Source organism: Setaria italica, chromosome IV (assembly GCF_000263155.2).
Source record: "Setaria italica strain Yugu1 chromosome IV, Setaria_italica_v2.0, whole genome shotgun sequence".
NCBI lineage: Eukaryota > Viridiplantae > Streptophyta > Magnoliopsida > Poales > Poaceae > Setaria > Setaria italica.
In genome coordinates this window covers 3,683,367-3,702,917 of record NC_028453.1, presented here as the reverse complement: position 1 = coordinate 3,702,917, position 19,551 = coordinate 3,683,367, and the positions used below count along the sequence as shown (strand labels likewise).

Below are 19,551 nucleotides of genomic sequence, written 5' to 3'. Positions count from 1 at the left end.
ATGGCATCACGAAATGACAGAAATGGCTTGTGTAAAAAGTGAAAAACATACAACGAAGGCAAACGAAACCGGGTAACTTAGCACTATCAGAACGGTTCGCCGGCACGCATTAGCAGTAAAGGTTTGCGATGATGTCTCATGTCTGGGGTTGCTTTACTTGATGTTACAATATATGGTAGATTCTGACCACCAGTCAAAGTAAATTAACGGGATTCCCTTTCCTATCACTCTGGCATCAGCCGTCGATTTCCATCGCCTCTGTCTTGGCAGCCGGAGGTTCACCATTCGCTGCCGCAGGGCCTGAATCTTGCGGGGGCGCAGCAGCTTCTTTGGAGTTGGCATCTACTGCTTCCTCTTTGATGGCACTGGCGGTACCGTTCTGTTGGGGTTGCAGGGCCTGAACAACACCCTCGCACAAAGTTTCAAACTGATGAAGGCTACTGGCCAAACTAGAAGACGCCGACTTGGCACCGAAGAACGAATTGAGCGCAGAAGCACCGCTGTCTTCAAGCACGCCACACATCTGCAGGGCATACACAGAGAGGGGTTAAACTGAGGAAATGAAACCATGTGTTCACTCATGACTAATGTAAACTCTGCTCCGTTACACACCTTATTGTAAAGATGGGGAACTTCTGATGGACCACCTGTGCCATCAGGAGCTACTTCATTGGTAGCTGGAAACGAGGATCCCAGTTATCACCACAAACAATGGGCAAATCTCAAAGTACATAGGACAACAGCCATGCATGGCACATGAATAAAATGACGAGTGGCAGCACAAGAGGATGTTATCTGTCACTTTCTGCATAGATGAAGGGAAGGAACATGTAGGGAATCAGAGGCTACTTACGAATTGGCTCAAGATTTTGCAATTCTTGCAATTCCACCAACAATTCATTGATATCTCGAACAGCTGGAGCATGACCTGCTGGAACACCTTGTTCAGCAATATCATCAGGAACAGGAGTATTTGACTTTATCTGCCAAGAAAACACAAGTATGCCTTAACAAATGCCCCACGACAAAGATACTACAAGAACAGCTAGTGTGTGCTCCCAGGAGAGTTTGGGTGCATGTCTGTTGAGGGAAAAAAGCCTGGCACCATACCACAGCATATTCCAGATCCAAGCATCTCTCCAGGATATGGTATCTCTTTCTCAAGAACTCAACTATCTTTCTCTGGATCTCCTTGAAATGGGCACCTGCTGAGTTCACCTGGGCTTCCTGTGCGCCTTCCAGATTTCCCTGGAAAAAGAATTGAAAAATATAAGAGACACAATGAGTCAGTCACTTAAAAATTAGGAAGAAAAGACAGTGAGCACATACTAACATTTTCCACATTTAACTGAGGACCCATTATTTCATTAATGGAAGGGAGATTCAGCTCTCGTCGTGCAGCCTCAAAAAGCCCATTATCTCTGTCATCTGATATATACTGCCACCTTGCATATCCATGCCTAATGAAGGGAAAACCAATCAATTAGCAATTGGGTAAAGAATGAACTAGCCATGAGGGAAAAAACATGCAAAGTGATCTTATAATATACAAAAGCAATTAAAGGTGTTCAACGCGCAGATCAAATATTTGTAGTTTAGTCCTTAAAACACTGCAGCTTCCATTAAGCATTCTAAAAGAACAGCTTTCATTAAGTTATCTACATAATTACAATTGTAAAAATCTCTAGATGGAGTCATAATAAAATTGAAGTTAGATATCAATTGTGGAGCTCATCTGGGTCGTACCTGATACTTCAGTTTGCTTACTTCCATTCAAGTTAAGCTGAATTGTTTTAATTAAACAAGTATTCCCCGACACAATATCTCAAAAAGCACTAGGGACTAGGCGGCACCTAGGCACCACCTGGAAGCGTGTGAGAGGATGCCTGTTAGGGGAACCCTAACTTGACCAAGAAGCATGATACAGACCCAACCAAAAGATTAAAAATACAGCCTGCTGTACAACTGATAACCCACAGGTCTGCAAGTGACCCAAACCCCTCTGCCATGTCAATGCAAGGCCGCAACTGCTGGCACTGAAGAAAAGTATAAACATTGACCTTTTAAGCTATTCTAGCCACAAAATTTAGGTAGTTACATGAAGGGATGATTTTGTAAAGCTTATTGTAACAAAGTGAAATGTCAACAGATACATACTTTAGTATCCCTTTTAGTAACAGTAAATCATGTTCTGCTTTCCATATTCTTCCACCAGATAAGCCTTGGAACTCACAAAGCAAGTAATTAGGAAAGAGGTTTGTAATTTTTCCTTGTCCCATGGCAGCCACCTGGAACCACAGCGAGGACTATCAAAGGTTGTCTCATTGATGACACAAACTGATCAAAGTACTGTTAGCAATGAAATTCTATAAGGTCCAAAGATCTATGAAATTGTACAAATAATATGCTTCCAAATTATGATAGAGAACATCCTGACTTCAAAAGAACAAAAGTTCAAATACAGAAGTTCAATTAAGGTAAAATACAGAAGTTCAGTTCAGCATTGGTTGCACTTTACATGCAAAAGTATACAGCACCTTACAATCACGTTTCTATTAAGCAACATCACCTTGGGTGCTCATAAGATTCTTTTATGTTTTAAGTCATGGTAAGATGCCAATACCAACTGAAAGCCACACGTACCTTCTCCTCGATAAGGGATATATTTGCTATTCTGACCAACACATCATCAACACGAATCCCTTCCTTTGGAACACCATCTGCATCCATTCATATGGACGGTAAGAAACTAAGAATGTAGCTGGAGTAGAAGTGATAGTAGCCAGAACTAAGCTAAATTTACCTGAAAAATAGTCTGAATCATTAATGTCCTCAACAAGATGGGCCATGACAAGTTCAGCATATCTGCAAGAACATTTATAGAATAAGTAAATAAACTGTAGGAAAGATATTGCAAGAATTCAGTTTTCAGACTAAAAAAGGATTGCCTTAGTGCTTGTAAAAATTGGCTGATCTAGTGTTTCACCTGGAAAGCCATTTAGTAATAACATAAGAGGTCTCAACTTTAGGCACTATACAAACCTACCCTATACATAACTGGGTGTAGACAATTAGGTGCATGCTCAACCATAGAGTATTCTTGTGGGTTCTACAAGGAAAAAAGTAATGCTAGAGCCATATGAGAGGGACAGCATCCTGGCACCTGTTCGGTGTTCATATGAGTTACTTCAGCTTCAAGCTTACTCGAATTTCAACTAAGTAAGCTTATTAATTGTCAACCTATCATTGGCTGACAGTTTTCTCAGTACCGCGATAATTGCTAGGAAATGCACAGTAAGCAGACCACTATGTCACACAATCATGCTCCAGCTGAGGTTAAGCTACTAGCACTTCAGAGATAGTCTGGATTTGGTGACTGTTGGCTTAATTTGCTACTAGCAGACATAGTCTGGCTTTGGTGACAATTGGCTTAATTGGTGTCCTTTGGTGATATGATATCGCATCTGTTCTCATAGACAAGGGTGCTAGCTATCCAGATTTGCAATATAACTGATAAAACATGATCCCGCCCAAGCATACTGGTGTGTATGTGCTGATAAAACATGATCCTCTCACTATCTGACCGTCGTCTCAATATGTGCACCTGCTTACTCTTGACTACCAATAGTCCACGGTCATCTCAATATGTGTAATCTTACAAGTCAGAAGTTTGTGTTCAAGAAAAAGAAGTTAGAACTTCCGGTTACTGATTTCTTCACCAAGGCACAAACTCAAGTTCATTATCTATATGCCTAGGAGCTAATGAATAAAGTGTAAAACGCTGTAGATAATGTCTACTCAAGTTACAAAACTATGCCTTATCCTCACTATTTGGTGTTCAACTCAAAATATTTGGGATCACATAATATGGAGAGCACGTTTCAAATACCTCTGAATTTCCTCAACACTTTTTCCTTTCAGACGAGGAAGATACTCTTTCCAGTCATAGTTCTGAAAACCGTATCTGCAATATTGTGTGGGATAAATTGCTGATCACAAAAGATGAGATGGTACACATTCATTATGGTCTCATAGTACAACTAGAGAATACCAAGCATACAACAGGGCTCTAAGCACAAATATTTTAGATGCTTAAAAACTGGATAAGAAATAACTACTTTGTGACAGACACAGAATGATAGAAACGAATGATAAAAATGTCCATTAAGCAACCATTTTCAAAAAAAGAACCCTGTGAGAGAGAAAAATATCCATGGGCAAGAGATACAGATAAAAGGAAATTTAAGTGTGCTACTGTGCTTGCTCTATCAATCTATGTAAATAACAAGCCGACATCTGCACATAAACTATAAGTTCATGATATTCGCTCACCCACAAGACAGGCTCCAGGGGCATATCAGTAACTATTAACTAACCTATTGAGTGTCTGTAGGAACATTGCTCGTTGAGCAGTGTTGAATCCAAGAACTCTCAAGGTACGTCCTTCTCCCTCCATCAATGGAATCAAATCAACATTACCTAATGAAAGATGTATTGCCATAGTGTTTAAAATAAATAGTATATTTTTTGAAGCAAGTATAGAATAAATAAATTCATTGTGTAGCAATGACACAGTGACAGTGTACTCATCAATAACTGTCATACGTGATTTTCTTTTAGAATATTGGCCCCTCCTTCCAGAAACATTTCCTTGCAAACTTGTGTCATTATCTGACACATCCTCCTCAAACGAGTAATCCTCATCTTCAGAGCTTAAGTCATGGATGTCATCCTCATCAGCAGCAGCCATCTATAACACAGAGAAGAAAGAGCTGATCAGTCTTTTCCATTAATGAAAATGCATATACTCACTCTAACGTTCAATCAAATTAAAAGTACCTTGGCAAACAGAACGTAACAGTACATTCATAGATCTCATGATTGATTAGAAGGTAATAAACTAATGATACTGTGCAGTTACAGCAAGAAAGATCCAACACGCCATGGCTATATTTTGCCTTTTGTCATGCAAAACTAAATTTAAAGCATTACCTTGGCAAATAGAAGATAAAGTACATTGAGACTAGACCCCACACCTAAGTTATGAGGTAATGCACTAATGGTACTATCCCATTAAACCAAGAAAAATAAAAAACAGAATGGCCTTGTATTTTCGCCTTATTTTCATGCAAAATTACTGCAGCTCCATTCAGAAAGCGTTAAAATTAACAGAGATCATCAAACTTTAGTCATGATAATTTATAAGTGTTCCCGATCCCATAAGGGTGGGGGGGGGGGGGGGGGAGGATCATTACATTCTACAATCACAGTATAATGCTTCTGCCACTAAACCATACAGGGTCTTTTCTTAAAGCATGCTGTATCTTTTTCTTGGTCCTCTCAATGGAAGGAAATACAAAAGATGTGCTTAGACAAAAGAACCTCCGTGTTGATTCTGATTTCTGTGTTGTGCAGGAAAAAAATCTGAGGATTATGATGTGATTTAATTAAAAGCAACTACGACATGATGGTGCTCATTGGGATCTCTGTACAAATTATACAAAGATTGAAAGCTGCAAGAGGGGCTTGCCGTCAACCCATGGTGCCCAAGAAGCTGTTTACTTTGGGGTGCTGGCACATTTGGTTGCGTAGAAATATTAGAGTTATGGATGTGGGCCAGGCCAACCAAGTCCAGTTTGGGTGGCACACATGAGTAGCACAGTAGCAGCCATACTAAGGGCCACAGAATGCAACAAGAAAGCAGCATGCATGCGTATCTTCATGTTCAGATTATATGGCTTTGATACATATATTATCAATAGATGATCAGTCGCACCAATCATCATAGTCAGGCGTATAAGCAAAGTGCTCTCGTCTCTTTGCGGCAATGAACTCCTAATATTTAATTGCAATTACAAATTTTCTGCATGGTGTTTAAAAGTTTTTTCCGTGAATACTGTAAGTTCTTAGCAAATTTCAATCCCTCTAGCTAAAATTGCATCTTCTTCCAACCTCAAACCAAAGAATGCAGATCAGAAAATAAAGGAAAAGGAAAAAAGGACTGGGTTAATAATGATAAAGCTTAGAGGTGACACCTGTTTGCGGCTTCTTTTCCCTTTTCCCATAGCGGTATGTTCTTCAACTTTCTGTACATCGTATTTATCCTTCAATAGTTCATCCCAATAGTTTGCTCTTGCGGAGTTTGCAGCTTCAGCTGCAGCCTTTCTGCGTGCCTCCTCTTTTTCCGCCTGAGCCTTTGCCTCGTCAATGTATTCAAAGTTCGCGACCTGGCATGGAGTAATACATGAAATGAGAAATGTGGTGCTTGCTAGAACATGCCAAATAATCGGAATGCAAGTGGAAAGAACGAGTTGTCATACTCATACCAAGTTGTATTATCTGGCATTTTTAGCATACCATGTTTCGCATGGAAGAATATTAGAATAAGCATGCTAGTGAATGAAACAAAGAACGATCACAGAAGCATTGCTTATTTGAGAGTGCTTTTCCCAGAGTTGCGCAAATGTATATCATGGAAAGGCTCGTAAAATGGTAAAACTAACAAGCTAATTCAAATGTGAATGCATGCAATGCACATGCAAGAATATCTCATTCATCAACAAAAATCTAACACATAGGTTAATCCTATCAAATATCAGTAGTGGTTTGTTAAACAATAGAAAAATGCATTAAGGTGAAATATACCAATAACATTGACTCAGACCTCACTAGCTCACAGACAAACATAAATAGAGATGATGTGCACTAAACTTCATCCAATATCATGTGCACATAAGCATGAAAAAGAACAAGCAAGGCAAACCACAGTGAATATCAAAAGAGTTTAATAAAGAAGAAGTTCCTCAAGCATTATGCTTGTAATGAAAGAAGACCACAGTACCTTGAATCCTTTTAAGAATTCGTCATCTTCATCATCTTCCACAGATTCTTCATCATCAACTTGCTTACGATCTAACAACCTGTGAGGCCAGTGCAGAAATATAAAAGAAAAAAATCATCTAACATAGAGCATTAAAGTTTTAAGTCATAACAAAGGAGCTAAAAGTTGGGGGCAGAAAAACTGTGTTTCATATACAGTGAAATAGAGAATACATAAGAAAATGAAATTAAACAAACAAAATTGATGGTTCTTCTCCAGTTGTTCTTGTGTATATGATTGATTTAGAGTATAAACTGCCCCTTTACTGCAATGATTACGAATATTCTAGGTTTCCAAACATAATCAAAATAATTGCCAAGCTCCAGGACATTTTTGTAAATCATTTTGTGAATTTGAGAATAATTTAAATAACTTCACATCACAAAAGGTGTTGCATGAAATATCTTCCCAAGGTGAAGAAAATTACTTCTCAATTGCAGCATCATCATAATGAATTTGGCGAGACTCATCATTCTCATCGTCAAAAAGCTCCTTTGATCCATAGCGTATAATATCATCTAGCTCCTCCTAAAAAAGGTCAGGATGCATATTTATTATTTAGTACTAAAAATCAATATAATGGAGGTTCACAAGCGGAGCAGAATAGCACATCGGGCTAACTTGTTCTGTTTATACATGCCAATTACATGTTCTAGAAGTTGATAATTGTTAAAAGTTTGAAGAAAAAAATACTTAAGACGGGAGTTAGAGTTAGACCGGCAACTAGCCAAGGTTCAGGAAATTTATGAGAAAAAGATCCTGAAACCCTGGGCGCCATATTCATGGCATCTTTTTATATTTTGTTGTCAGGGGCAATTCAATTTAAAGAGACCAACAAACCTTGTTTCGGTAAGAACAAACAAAAAGTACCCAGCTGACCAGCTAAGGGCGAATTTGGAACACCTTAACCTACGCCATCAGATCACGCAACCTAAAATTATCTGAGCTACCGCACCTACAAAGGTTATGAATATGAAACAAACAACTGGAGCTATTAAATTAGCATCAGCCACAAAGAATTAAGCAACCTCTCATATTGTACCACAGCTACAAACCAGGTCCGAATCATAAATGCATAGCACCATTAGAGGAACTAAACTTATCTACCTCAATCATGCTACCAGACCCACAAAATCTCATAACAATCATAAACTTCTATTGACATCAAGAGAAACTACAACTAAATTTACAGAGACTTAATTACTCACCAACTCTGGCAACATGTGGAAGGTTTAAAACCTTGTAAAATGTAGCGCAAAGAAAGGGACATGATAGTAACAGATGCTGAATTTGGGTTCATGCCATGCCAGTAACAATTACTCAGTTTTGATGCCATAAACAAGAATTCACATGGGTCATGCCACAAAAGATCGATCAAAGTTGATGGTTTGCAAAATTCCTACTAACCATTAAAATGCAGTCACCACAATTACCTGATTGACATTATTAGCTTTTGTGAGTCGACCAACAACTAAGTGCTCCAATATCATCTTTTTCTTTGTAAGCTGCATCATTCTCTCCTCAATTGTGCCTCGGCTAACAAGCCTGTATATCATCACCTGAAAAGAAAAACAGATGAAAGGATTATATATAAGAAATCTTTTTCCAAACACGCAGGAGAGCTACGTATAATTTCATTAAGAAGAATAATAAAAGTACAAAGGGCAGGGCAAAGCCTACCACAGACACCCCATATACACACCCCATCTACTAGAGACTAGCACAGACTCGCCACAGAATAGAAACGGGCAACCAACACACTCCCAAGGACAAGGCTAGTTATCCATAGAAAGCGCTGCAAGAGCAGCTCACTCAGTGATACTGCTCCAGCTGAACACCAAAGGGCGCACTCATAAAATATAAGAAACACCATGAAAGTAATTGAAAAAACTGCATTTGAATTCAAATAAAACTGCAAGGAAACATACCTTGCTAGTCTGTCCCAAGCGATGAGCTCGTGCCATAGCTTGCAAATCCGCATGTGGGTTCCAATCACTGCACATGCATAGGTGACAAGTTAAAATAAGCTCATTGTATTAATGGTTTTTTGTCTAAACAAAGAGATTGTTTTACCTATCATAGATAATTACAGTATCTGCAGTCGCCAAATTTATTCCCAGACCACCAGCTCTGGTAGATAGAAGAAAGCAAAAACGAGTCGAAGTCGGAGCATTGAAGCGATCTATTCGTATCTGCCTTTCAGCACCACCTATCTTGCCATCAATACGCTCATAGCTCCATTTCTGAAACATGTATCGTTCATAGCACAGTGAATAAGATCCATTAGCCTGCAAAGCTAACACTAGTCAAAGTGGGATGATAGTTAAGTACCCTGTAACTCAAATAATCCTCCAGTAAGTCCAACATGTGTTGGAACTGTGAATAAATTAGAACTCTATGGCCCTGCTCTTTTAGTTTCACCATCATCTTGTCCAGCAGCTGCATCTTACCTGACGAATCTAAAAGCCTCCTACAAATTCAAAAAAAAACAAGGAAACAAGATAATGGTAACAACTGATAAAATAAGTATGGAGTACAAATACCAATCAATAGATTTACTCAAGCTTGAAAGATGACTAAACCCAAGTCAGTTAATCAGTTAAACATCGAAACAAATTCCAATGATATTACTCAGAAATGTATTAGGAGATAAATGGCATCATATAGGCATTCTATCAGATGGATCTACACTTGAACAAAAATGTGCACTATATTAACAATATGTTTATCCCAGCCAAATCTCAAGAAAAACAACTGGAAACAAACTCGCTTGCATTTCCCATTGACAAATTTTCTAGAGCAAATTCAATGAGAAGACACAGAGAGAGAGGCAATGGAAAACTCCAATACGGCAAGGTGTCTTCAGAGTCAAGCAAGTTTAAAAGGTTAGTGATACCAAGTACCCCTACACATACACTGGCAGTTCCCAGTTATCATACTTCATAATACACCAGCAAGAAAAGTATGTGAAAGAACAGGAGCTAGCCAAATGAGCACATTAATAAGGATAAGGATATAATGGAAACCAACATGAAACTACACGGGCCAAACAAATAGCAGCTACAGCAAAGATAAACTAAATAAACATAGAGAAATAAATAGAATATAGTTAATAAACAAGAAGCTTGTGCACCTTAAACCTTCTTCTGGATTGGCAGGTTCAGAATCAGGTTCATCCGTCATGAATCCATGGCAACAGAGTTTGCGCAGCTCCATTACAACATTTATTAGGGATATCTGCAACAAGACAATAAAGAATTGTAAATCCGGTAAAGGCAGATACAGTCAATTAAATGAAAATCAAAGCAAGCTATTACTTGTCCACCATTACGACGGGCTAACACTTCATAATTCTTGGTGAGAATTGCCTTATAGTACTCCTTTTGTTTGCTCGTCAGTTCAACTCGTAAGATCAACTCCTTTTTTGGAGGAAGTTCTTTCATAACATCTTTCTTGAATCCTATTTGTACCAGAGAAAACAAGGTTGCAAATGAGTAAGGTGATAGGTACTATTTAGATTGCAGCAAAGTAAACCAATAGATGGAAGTTTAACTACAGTATTCATGGACAATAATACGAGTTTCCCAAGCAATAAGTTTGAAATCCTTTGAACAGGGGCAGCCAATTAAACAATCATTGAATTGAAGTAGATTCGCACTTCGAAGAAGATGTGGCTTCAGCATTCCATGAAGCTTCTCAATTTGCTTGTCTTGGTTTATATCCTTGAACTCCTCTTGGAGCTCAGTTATACTCCCAAACTGCAGAGTACAGACATAAGCATGTCACATCAGGCTACAAGTAATTTCAGGAGAAAAGGTGTTCCAGTCCTATCAAACATTTAATGTGGCATGGGCTGAGGAGAGGGGAATGCTGCACAAGAGGACCAAGTTCGCGCAATGCATTGTGCGTACATGACATGTTATGCATCACAATGTCTGCTTTACCAAGCAGAAATGGTTTGGGGACCAATAAACTTAGTGGTCCAATCAAAATAGTGCCAGTAAGAATTAATGAAAGTGGTACATAGTCAAGCTTGAACCTTATCTAATCCCATTTTGCCTGTGAATGCCAAAAAATGGCTTTCACAAGTACTCCAGTAATACATATACATTCGTGAAAATCAATTCCAGCAGAGACTTCAATTTGTGGGAGTTATATTACACAAGGCTACTTAATGATATTTAGTTATTTACCCAGCCATCTGACAGTTAAAAATGTAGGCAAGCAATTATCATAACAGTAGCTCCCTCTGACAATCCATTAGAACAGGCAATCATGATGTGGTTTACACAGACAACCATTGCCATCCTAGGCCCTAGTTAAGCAATTCAATAATATGATAACCTATCAGAATATACTAAATTGCCTGTAAACAACAACATTGCAATTGAAACATTACTTAAAAGTTTAAAAGATCACAGAGGCCGCAGAAGGAAGGTCACCACTAACAAACTACAGAGTGCCATAAACTAAATAAAATTAAGACATTTAACATCCAAGAAGCAGGAAATCTTACACTTTCACCCTCAAGGAAGTGCATAAGCATGAAAAGCTCATCAAGATTATTCTGAAAAGAAGAAAACCAGAACATCAAGTTAAACAATTACAACAAAATGGCCAGGATCAACAGACAAGAGTACAAACAGAAGAAACTCCATATGCCCAAAAAATTCAAGATGAAAATGAACAAATGAATTGAATTGCTAACAAGTGGGAGCTGAAATAAATGATGTAACCTAGTATTGGATCAACCGATCAAGGCTCATGCCAAACTGCTGTCTAACTCAAAATACTTCATTTGCAGTGCACAGACATGTGATATATCACTAGCATCCCAAATTGCACATGTGCAGAAAAGTAACGCTTCTTATTTCACATAAGCATTTCATTGTGGATTCAATAATCATACACTATTTAGATTGCTGTGTCCTTATATGTCTCACAAGGCAGATAGTTAAAAATGTTACTTGAACGCTCCCCATTCTGGAATCAGCAAGTAAAAACACAAATTTAGCTACCAACAAATTGCCAACAAGGAGAGCTAAAAGGTACAATACACTGTTGAATTTCTAAAGAAAAAGTAGGAATACTTCAAAAAGAGACAGGAAGGTATAGGCAAACTTTAAAATGTATAATTTCCAGTATAGCTTAGGTATGATAATGTACATGAAAATAGTTACCTGAACTGGGGTTCCTGTTAATAGCACACGATGTACGGTGTTATATTCTTTAAGTTGACCAAACAACTTGGAATCTTTGTTTTTCAACCGATGCCCCTCATCCACAACCTGACACAATATACAGATTGGAAATAAGTTAACTAAACCCTAAAACATGCTATGTATGGACACAGCTGGACAAAAGTTCTGCTAGAGAAATGATACTGAGAGAGGATGTGCAAAAATAGAAGTACCAAGCATTCCCATTCTATGTTTTTTAGAACAGCTGAGTCCATGTTGATCATCTCATAAGATGTCAACAAGACATCAAATTTTATCCTCAAATGCTTCTTTTCTTCATTAGATGGAGATGATTTCTTTTTCTTAAGCTTCTTTGCTTTCTCTTTTGGGTAGTAAAACTCATACTTCTTAATAATTTCCCGAGATGCAGCAGCTCCAAAATACATTACCTGTCCAAAACAAGGGAAAAAATGTACTGAGGATATAAATCTGTCTGAATTACAAACAACATGAATCTCAAATCAGTTCAATCTACATACAACATTCATTTGAGGTGCCCAAGTTGCAAATTCACGCTCCCAATTTCGCAGGGTTGAAAGGGGGGCAACAACCAGATGCGGACCAAACTTGTCTTCAAACAGGGAAGCCAGAAAAGCAATACTCTGTATTGTTTTCCCTGCGATTTTGATCATTTACTTAACATCCCAAAACAGCATTTGAACAATAAAAACTTTGTTCTCACAATAAAGCATCTCTTACCAAGACCCATCTCATCACCAAGGATTACACGCTTGTTATGATGCCACGAATAGCGTAAGAAGTTTAACCCTTCAAGCTGATAGGGATGTAGCGTGCCTTCAATAACCATCAAAAAATATTAGCATTCATGGAAAAAAACAGATCCATAAGATTTACAGTCAACTGAAAATTAAATATCCAGGAATAGTTTGTTAATTAATAGCACCATCCTGTTTATACATAACACATACCACCAGAAAGAAATTGAGGGCTCTCCTTGAAATGGCGTGGATCACGAGAGACAGCCTTTCCCTTGTCACCATATTTCTTGCGCCTGGACTGGATCTCATTAAAGCGTTCGATCTGAGGTTGGAACGCCGAGATGTCAGACTCACTTTCCCAAGTACATTCCTCATATGTAAGTTCCTTCCATTTCACATAGTACTCCTGCTCGCCTGTGGAGCTTTTTCTGTTCGTAAAACAATGTCGAAAATCTCAATACCAGACAACTTCTGCTAGATGGAAATTAATGGATACATGTAAGGGAAGATGGTTAGTGGGCATCTAAACGGACAAGACCATCACCACATGGAAAAATAGCACTAAGCTAAAGTGGAAGTTATGATGTATATTGTATCATGAGTAATTAGGTACAATCACTAAATTTCAGAGTATCACACGAGTTTCATGATTGACTGGTTCACCGAACCAGAAGGTGATAGCAGCCATATAAATGGAGTGTGCATTGACAACAACAACATGCATGACCAGTTACCTGACACTCTACATGCATATGCTATTCAGTAATTCACCAAAGAAAAGCTGGAGTGCCAGGATATGAAGTCACTAGCAACATAAGTCATTACGTATATTAAAGAAATCATATCTGTGTTTTTAGTACAAACAATCCATCATACAAGGTAAAATAGTTAAGACCCATGTATGTAATTTGTTTGTTGTTAAATTATCTGCATACCTGCTAGAAAGGATCCTGTCAACAGTTGTCCACTCCGGTCTAATTGCAATAAATTCATCATCAGATTTCTCCACGGAATCCATTTGCTTACGGAAGTTATTCAACCTAGTTTTCAATCGAGGGTGTATCTTGGCAGCTTCCAAATATTCTTTTTCTGAAACCCTGGTTTTAAAAGAGAGACGATAATTAATAGTTTAAGAGTACAGAGAAAAACAATTCTGCAGTGAGCAAGTAACTACCAAGAGCAGTGAATGTGTGATAATCCTTTCCACTTTATAAGATAGTGCCTGATCTTCTTTGATTCAGGCTCTGAGGAACTGGTATCTTCACGAGAGGCATCCCGCATTTCGCAATCTAGAATCTTCTCCATCTCTGTCAACGGACTTACCTGAAGACAGCAAACAAGGTGAATTGTTACACACTTACACCAACACTCCAACAGTATCATACACAAGTTGAAAGAGAGGTGTATGCTGAAGGCAAAGACATACGCATTCCGGGCAGCTCCATTTATCAGATGTAATGTTTAAGCAAGGAACCAAGCATTTTCTGTGAAATGCATACGTGCATGTTGAACAAGGGACAAGATTATCACTTTTTCCGCATCGCTGGCAAGCCTCTTCTTTCTGCCATATAAAATAAGGATGAACCAACTAAAAACTACATGTGTATGTAGACTGAAAAGAAACAATATAAAAAATACAAAATCACATGAACTAGAGGGGTAATTCAAGATAGTGCATCATAAACATTTAGAGCTCCAGTATACAGACACAACAAGGTTCAGTTTTTGAACAACATATCTCAGATTTCAAAATAATAAGACTGTTGCCTTACTGTTCTGTATTTGATGTAAAATGACAATAAAGTAATAGCAAACATGTCCTCTCTTATGATGATTTCGTGGACAGTCCTTACTGAAGCTTGAGCTTATGGAACACCAAGACCGCATATTGTACAGAAAACTACTAAACACCCCTCACAACATGGAAGAATGTAGTATTTATCCAGTTACACCAAGACAGTTAAGCAACATGTGTCAACTCTGAACTTCCATTTGAGTTTGAATTCAGGTAGCACAGTACCAACCAGATGCGTCAAAAATTAGACCACAGATCCATAAGTCCTCTACAGAATCCACAAATTTCAAAAAGTTAACTTACGCTGAGCCAGAGGCGAAGGTAAGGTTTTATTACACCTAGGGCTGAATTCAAGTGTCTAAGGCTTCTACAATTGTTTGAACTCATCTCCAAATTTAACAAAGTTTTATAGATCTTTTAGAGCTACAACTGGCTACAGCCTTATTTGCCATAGGTGCAGCTCCACCACTGTGTAGACCTAATCTTGTCACACTATCCAACTTGTAGCATGGCATAGCTAAACTCTGCCAAAAAAAAGCCAGAGAGAGGAAGCCCAATTTCACCATTCAACCCCCAGAAGGCATCAAGCAACCATGCCATCCAAGCAAATAATCCTTGAAACATTCCAGCATCAGCCAGGCTACCTCAATTCCCTACTCCACGTGGAATTGCAGAAGTGATCCCTCCCTCTTTGCAATAGTTAGCCATCTAGCAACCTAATCACAAATCTCCGACGAGAAATCCTAGCAATAACAACCCTAATTCCCCCAAAAAAATAGCTACCAGACCACCTCAGCAAAATTCGCAGCAAAAACACAGAGAAGCAACCCCGGGCGACCATACCGCATCCTCGCGCTCGATCCGCTCGGCAGGCGCTTCGTTTTGCCGATCTTTCCCCTTCCCGGCCCCGCCGCGCGGCGGGAGGTCGTCGTCGGACTCGTCAAGCGTGTACAGCGGCCGCCTCTCCGACCGCACGCGCAGCCGCTCCACGAGACTGCTCATCGTGGCGCTGCCTCCTCAGCTCGACACGCGACGGGATCAAAACCCAGCAGGCGAGAAAGCAGCGCAACTCCCTCTCTGCCTCCGCCAAGCTCTCGCTCCACCCCTAGCGCCGCCGCCTCCGAGTGGGCTAGGGTTTGGTGGGTTTGGGGAGCGGCGATGAGTGGAGGGGGGTTATTTCTACCGCCGCGGAGGGGTGAGGTGCCGTGTGGGGAAAGTGCGGCGAGAATGGAAGGTAGTAGCGACGAGGTGACGCTCGGCGTGAGCTGTGGGCGGAGGAGGCGCGAGGGCGGCGAGGGGGTCTCTCTCTCTCTCTCCTCTGCACGAGAGAGGAGAGGGGGAGGGTGGCAGTGGTAACGGCCACTGCCCAGGAAGAGCAGGGACTAGGCCGGATTTGCGATCTGAACCTTCTACTATACTAAAATTTCTGGACTTGTTAGATAATTAAATCCAGCATCGACTAGGCAAGACACACGTGTGTCGTGGACTTGTTTGGAAAAAAAACTTTGTTGTAATTTTAAAGTTTTCTGGTGTGCTTTGTCATCATTGATGCCATGCCCGTATTTATTTCTGTAGCTAGATTAATATATCTTTTGGATTGGATATATTTATTGTTGACAAGATTTGAATTGCAGAGCATATCTCAAATGTTACAGATTCAGATCTGATTTAAAATTGTAGATCTGTATGTCAATAACATGCTAATATTTATACAGAACTTTAAAACTAAAGTATCAACTCACCTAGTAAATAGTTTCTTGAAACAGAGTAACAACTAATCCACCTCTCCACTTCCGTCAACACTACTCCCTCTTCGCCTCCACCAAGCTCTCGCTTCACCTCTAGGGTCACCGCCTCCAAGCTCTACCTCATTCAAGCGCTATCGTTCTCTTCCTCCGCCAAGCTCTCACTCCACCTCTAGAGCCGCCGCCTCCAAGTGACCTCTCTACCTCTATCAAGCGTTGCTCCCTCTCTGCCTCCACCAAGCTCTCACTCCACCTCTAGGATCGCCGTCTCCAAGTGGCCTGGGGTTTGGTGGGTTCGGGGAGTGGTGAGGAGCGAAGGGGGGCTATTTATGTCGTCGCGGGTGTGAGATGTCGTGTGGGACAAGATGACGCTCCGCATGAGCTGTGGGCGGAGGAGGCGGGAGGGCTGCACAAGATATGAGATGGAAAGCCCAATAGAGGTATTAATAACGAACACTACTTAAAAGAACAAGAACTAGGCTGGCTTTGGGCGTGATTGCAGCCCTATGTGGCCTGCGGGGTGCAACCTTGGCATGCTTGGTTGGTTGGACCAACCTTTGAATCTGGTCCACGCGGTGCAAAAGGCATCAAGCCTCTCCCGGTTAGGCTCGCCACCAGATGCATAAGATTGTGCATTTTCGCATGAACAGACTCGAGCGGTATGCAGTCAAGTGCGTGGCAAGCGTGTAGTAAGGCAAAAAGCGGATTGGCTCAGCACTAGACGGGCAACCAAACAAGATCTCTGAGCGGCCTGCGTGGATGGAAACGTGAACCAAACAAAAGGTTGTTGCATTGGCAAGCCATGCCAGCAAGGGACAACATCTCTTGTGCAAGCAAAGTTGTGGTGACAAAAACCAATCACAAGTGTGCGATGATGTTTCATTTATGTAATTTCCCTTCATGAGTTTAATTGTTGCGAGATTAATCTCTTCTTTTTCTTGATGTATTCAGTGTTTGCAAAGATTTGATCCCATAATGCATCTCAAAAATCAGAAAATATTTGTTAACTAAAGAAATCATATATTTCCCCTACTTTACCTTGAGCATAACCATCTCTAGGGTATTGAGAAAAGTGAACCCCTTCCCCTGTAAACTAGCATAAAGAAGATGAGAGGAGAGGGAGGGATGTTTGGATCCACTAACATGTGGGACCCACATATTAGAAGAGAAAGACATAAAAGGAAAAAAGTGGATATATTTGTCTTCAAAGGGATTCCTCGGGAAAAGTGGATTCTCAATCCGATGAACACGCTCTTACAACTTCCTATTTAACTATGGCTAAAAGTCATGAGAGCGACAAATCGATATGAAAAGAAACAGTAGGCGAACATTTCCTAAGAAACGAACCGAAGTTCCAAAATCGTATAGTACACAGTAACATATTTTCCATATAAAAGTGAGAACATCACAGTAAAAACTTGGACAACATAATAGTTTTAACATATCATCTTGGCAGCATTGCGATATAAATTCAACTAGATTGAATTATTAAAGAGCAAAAGTAGCCACACGGAGAAGCTAGGTAGACATCCATTCCCCAAGCATCTTGAGTGTAGAGCAGCAACCTAGTCCTTCTAACTATCGTTGAAGTCATAATCAGATTGACCTTAAAAAGCAAAAGTCCCCCCATAGCGAAGAGATCATCCACATCTCGGAACATGTGGTGTTTCTCCCTTTGTACAAGGGAATTCCTTGCTCTAAAGACAAATCATGGTAGAATAGTTGTAACAAATAATCAACACTTGCTTGATAGGATTGTACAAAAACACCCGTAAAAGAAGGCATCCCATAAGTCAAGGCAAACTGGCTACAATATCCCAACCACCAAAGCATAAGCTGAAGAACGTCTGAATTGGATGATCTCGCCAATAACATATGCAACAAACATGCTCCACGACATTTAATGATGTATATAGTAAAACTAAAATTTTAACTACGAATATGCATTCTAGTATTAAAATATAGAGATATACAAGACTCACCTTTTTCCCCGATGGTTTCCTTTTATAAATCGCCAACAGTTCTAGTATATTTGATTTACTAACTCTAAAAGGTCTTTTACGGTACACAATACTATCTTATACTACTGTTCGAAAAGGACTTGTATGTAAGGATTCGATGGTTAAGATTAATTGTATACTACTAAACTATTAAGCTATATGGGAGTATGCTTGAGTAGTATGGATAGTATAGGAATATGATTGGAAATATGTAAAATAGCATTCTTGAAATATATCACATCTTTCTTAATTAACCTTATCTTCTTTCACTCCTTGTCTTTTCATTTCCAATCGCTCGCATGCGCACTGGGGAGATGGCGGCGGGTGCCTCCGCGGTGGGTGGGCGGCGACGATGGGCCTGTTCGCTTCAGCTTATAAGCCGGCTGAAAAGCCGAAACGGCTGATTTGTTGTGAGAGGAAAATATTGTTTGGTGGCTGATAAGCCGGCTGAATAAGCTGAAGCGAAGAGGCCCGATGGCCTCATCCACGCAAGCGCAAGATCCATCCGGGCCGCCGGAGACTTCACGCCCCATCTTCATCCTGCATCGGCGCCGGCGCCGGTGACAATCGACGTCGGCGACGGCCACGACTCCTCGTGCCGTCTTCATCCCGCATCGGCGCCGGCGGCGGGCCCACCCTATCTCCCTACCGAATCGGCGCCGCCCTCGATTTCAAAGTTTGTTGGTCATTCTTTTTTTCGAACTGTCTTGATTTTTTTCGCATTGCCTGAAAACAGATCATGCCGCTGTGGAGGCATTACTTCCAGAACACACAGGGTCTCGTCTTCGTTGTGGATAGCAACGATAGGGATCGTGTTGTTGAAGCCAGGGATGAGCTCCACCGAATGCTGAATGAGGTAAATACCTGTGCTATTGAGAATATTTTCACTGGTATGTGGTTGTGTGCTCACATCTGTTGTTATGTTACAAGTACTTCAAAATATATCGTTATGTTACTGATTGCAGGATGAATTACGTGATGCTGTGTTGCTTGTGTTTGCTAACAAGCAAGATCTTCCGAATGCTATGAACGCTGCTGAGATTATTGATAAGCTTGGACTTCACTCACTTCGCCAGCATCACTGGTAACACATACTATCATCACATATTCCTCCCCATAAGTCATCAAAGTGTGATGTAGCCATAGTGTTGTATTTCTGTACTTCTGCTTGG

The 19,551-nt window shown here is 40.1% G+C and overlaps 2 protein-coding genes across 2 annotated transcripts; one reads left to right on the top strand and one right to left on the bottom strand.

Moving 5' to 3' along the window:
* Window positions 1-27: 27 nt before the first annotated feature.
* Window positions 28-15,992, bottom strand: LOC101784172 (CHD3-type chromatin-remodeling factor PICKLE). The gene is made up of 31 exons (XM_004964609.3): window positions 15,478-15,992; window positions 14,266-14,400; window positions 14,014-14,162; window positions 13,775-13,936; window positions 13,050-13,267; window positions 12,820-12,915; window positions 12,600-12,736; window positions 12,294-12,509; window positions 12,061-12,168; window positions 11,397-11,447; window positions 10,539-10,638; window positions 10,198-10,340; window positions 10,014-10,117; window positions 9,212-9,350; window positions 8,954-9,123; window positions 8,809-8,875; window positions 8,314-8,439; window positions 7,308-7,408; window positions 6,842-6,920; window positions 6,036-6,227; window positions 4,606-4,750; window positions 4,377-4,479; window positions 3,890-3,964; window positions 2,804-2,865; window positions 2,644-2,720; window positions 2,158-2,288; window positions 1,334-1,460; window positions 1,111-1,248; window positions 854-983; window positions 613-677; window positions 28-523 (listed from the first exon to the last, which is right to left on the bottom strand). Exons 1-31 carry the CDS (start codon window positions 15,634-15,636, stop codon window positions 236-238), a joined length of 3,993 nt encoding a protein of 1,330 aa, XP_004964666.1. The 5' UTR covers window positions 15,637-15,992; the 3' UTR covers window positions 28-235.
* A 752-nt stretch (window positions 15,993-16,744) lies between these two features.
* Window positions 16,745-19,467, top strand: LOC101783758 (ADP-ribosylation factor 1-like). The gene is made up of 3 exons (XM_022825894.1): window positions 16,745-16,819; window positions 19,116-19,235; window positions 19,345-19,467. The coding sequence occupies exons 1-3, from the start codon at window positions 16,745-16,747 to the stop codon at window positions 19,465-19,467; spliced, it is 318 nt and encodes a 105-aa protein (XP_022681629.1).
* The last annotated feature ends 84 nt before the right edge of the window (window positions 19,468-19,551 follow it).

Coding starts and splice junctions, on each gene's coding strand:
- LOC101783758 (XM_022825894.1), top strand. CDS start 16,745: ATGACGCTCCGCATGAGCTGTGGGCGGAGGAGGCGGGAGGGCTGCACA. Junction 16,820..19,115: donor AGATGGAAAGCCCAATAGAG/GTATTAATAACG, acceptor GCCTGAAAACAG/ATCATGCCGCTGTGGAGGCA. Junction 19,236..19,344: donor TCCACCGAATGCTGAATGAG/GTAAATACCTGT, acceptor TACTGATTGCAG/GATGAATTACGTGATGCTGT.
- LOC101784172 (XM_004964609.3), bottom strand. CDS start 15,636: ATGAGCAGTCTCGTGGAGCGGCTGCGCGTGCGGTCGGAGAGGCGGCCG. Junction 9,351..10,013: donor AATCCAGAAGAAGGTTTAAG/GTGCACAAGCTT, acceptor TTGAATTTGTAG/GAGGCTTTTAGATTCGTCAG. Junction 6,921..7,307: donor GATGATGCTGCAATTGAGAA/GTAATTTTCTTC, acceptor CTGGCCTCACAG/GTTGTTAGATCGTAAGCAAG.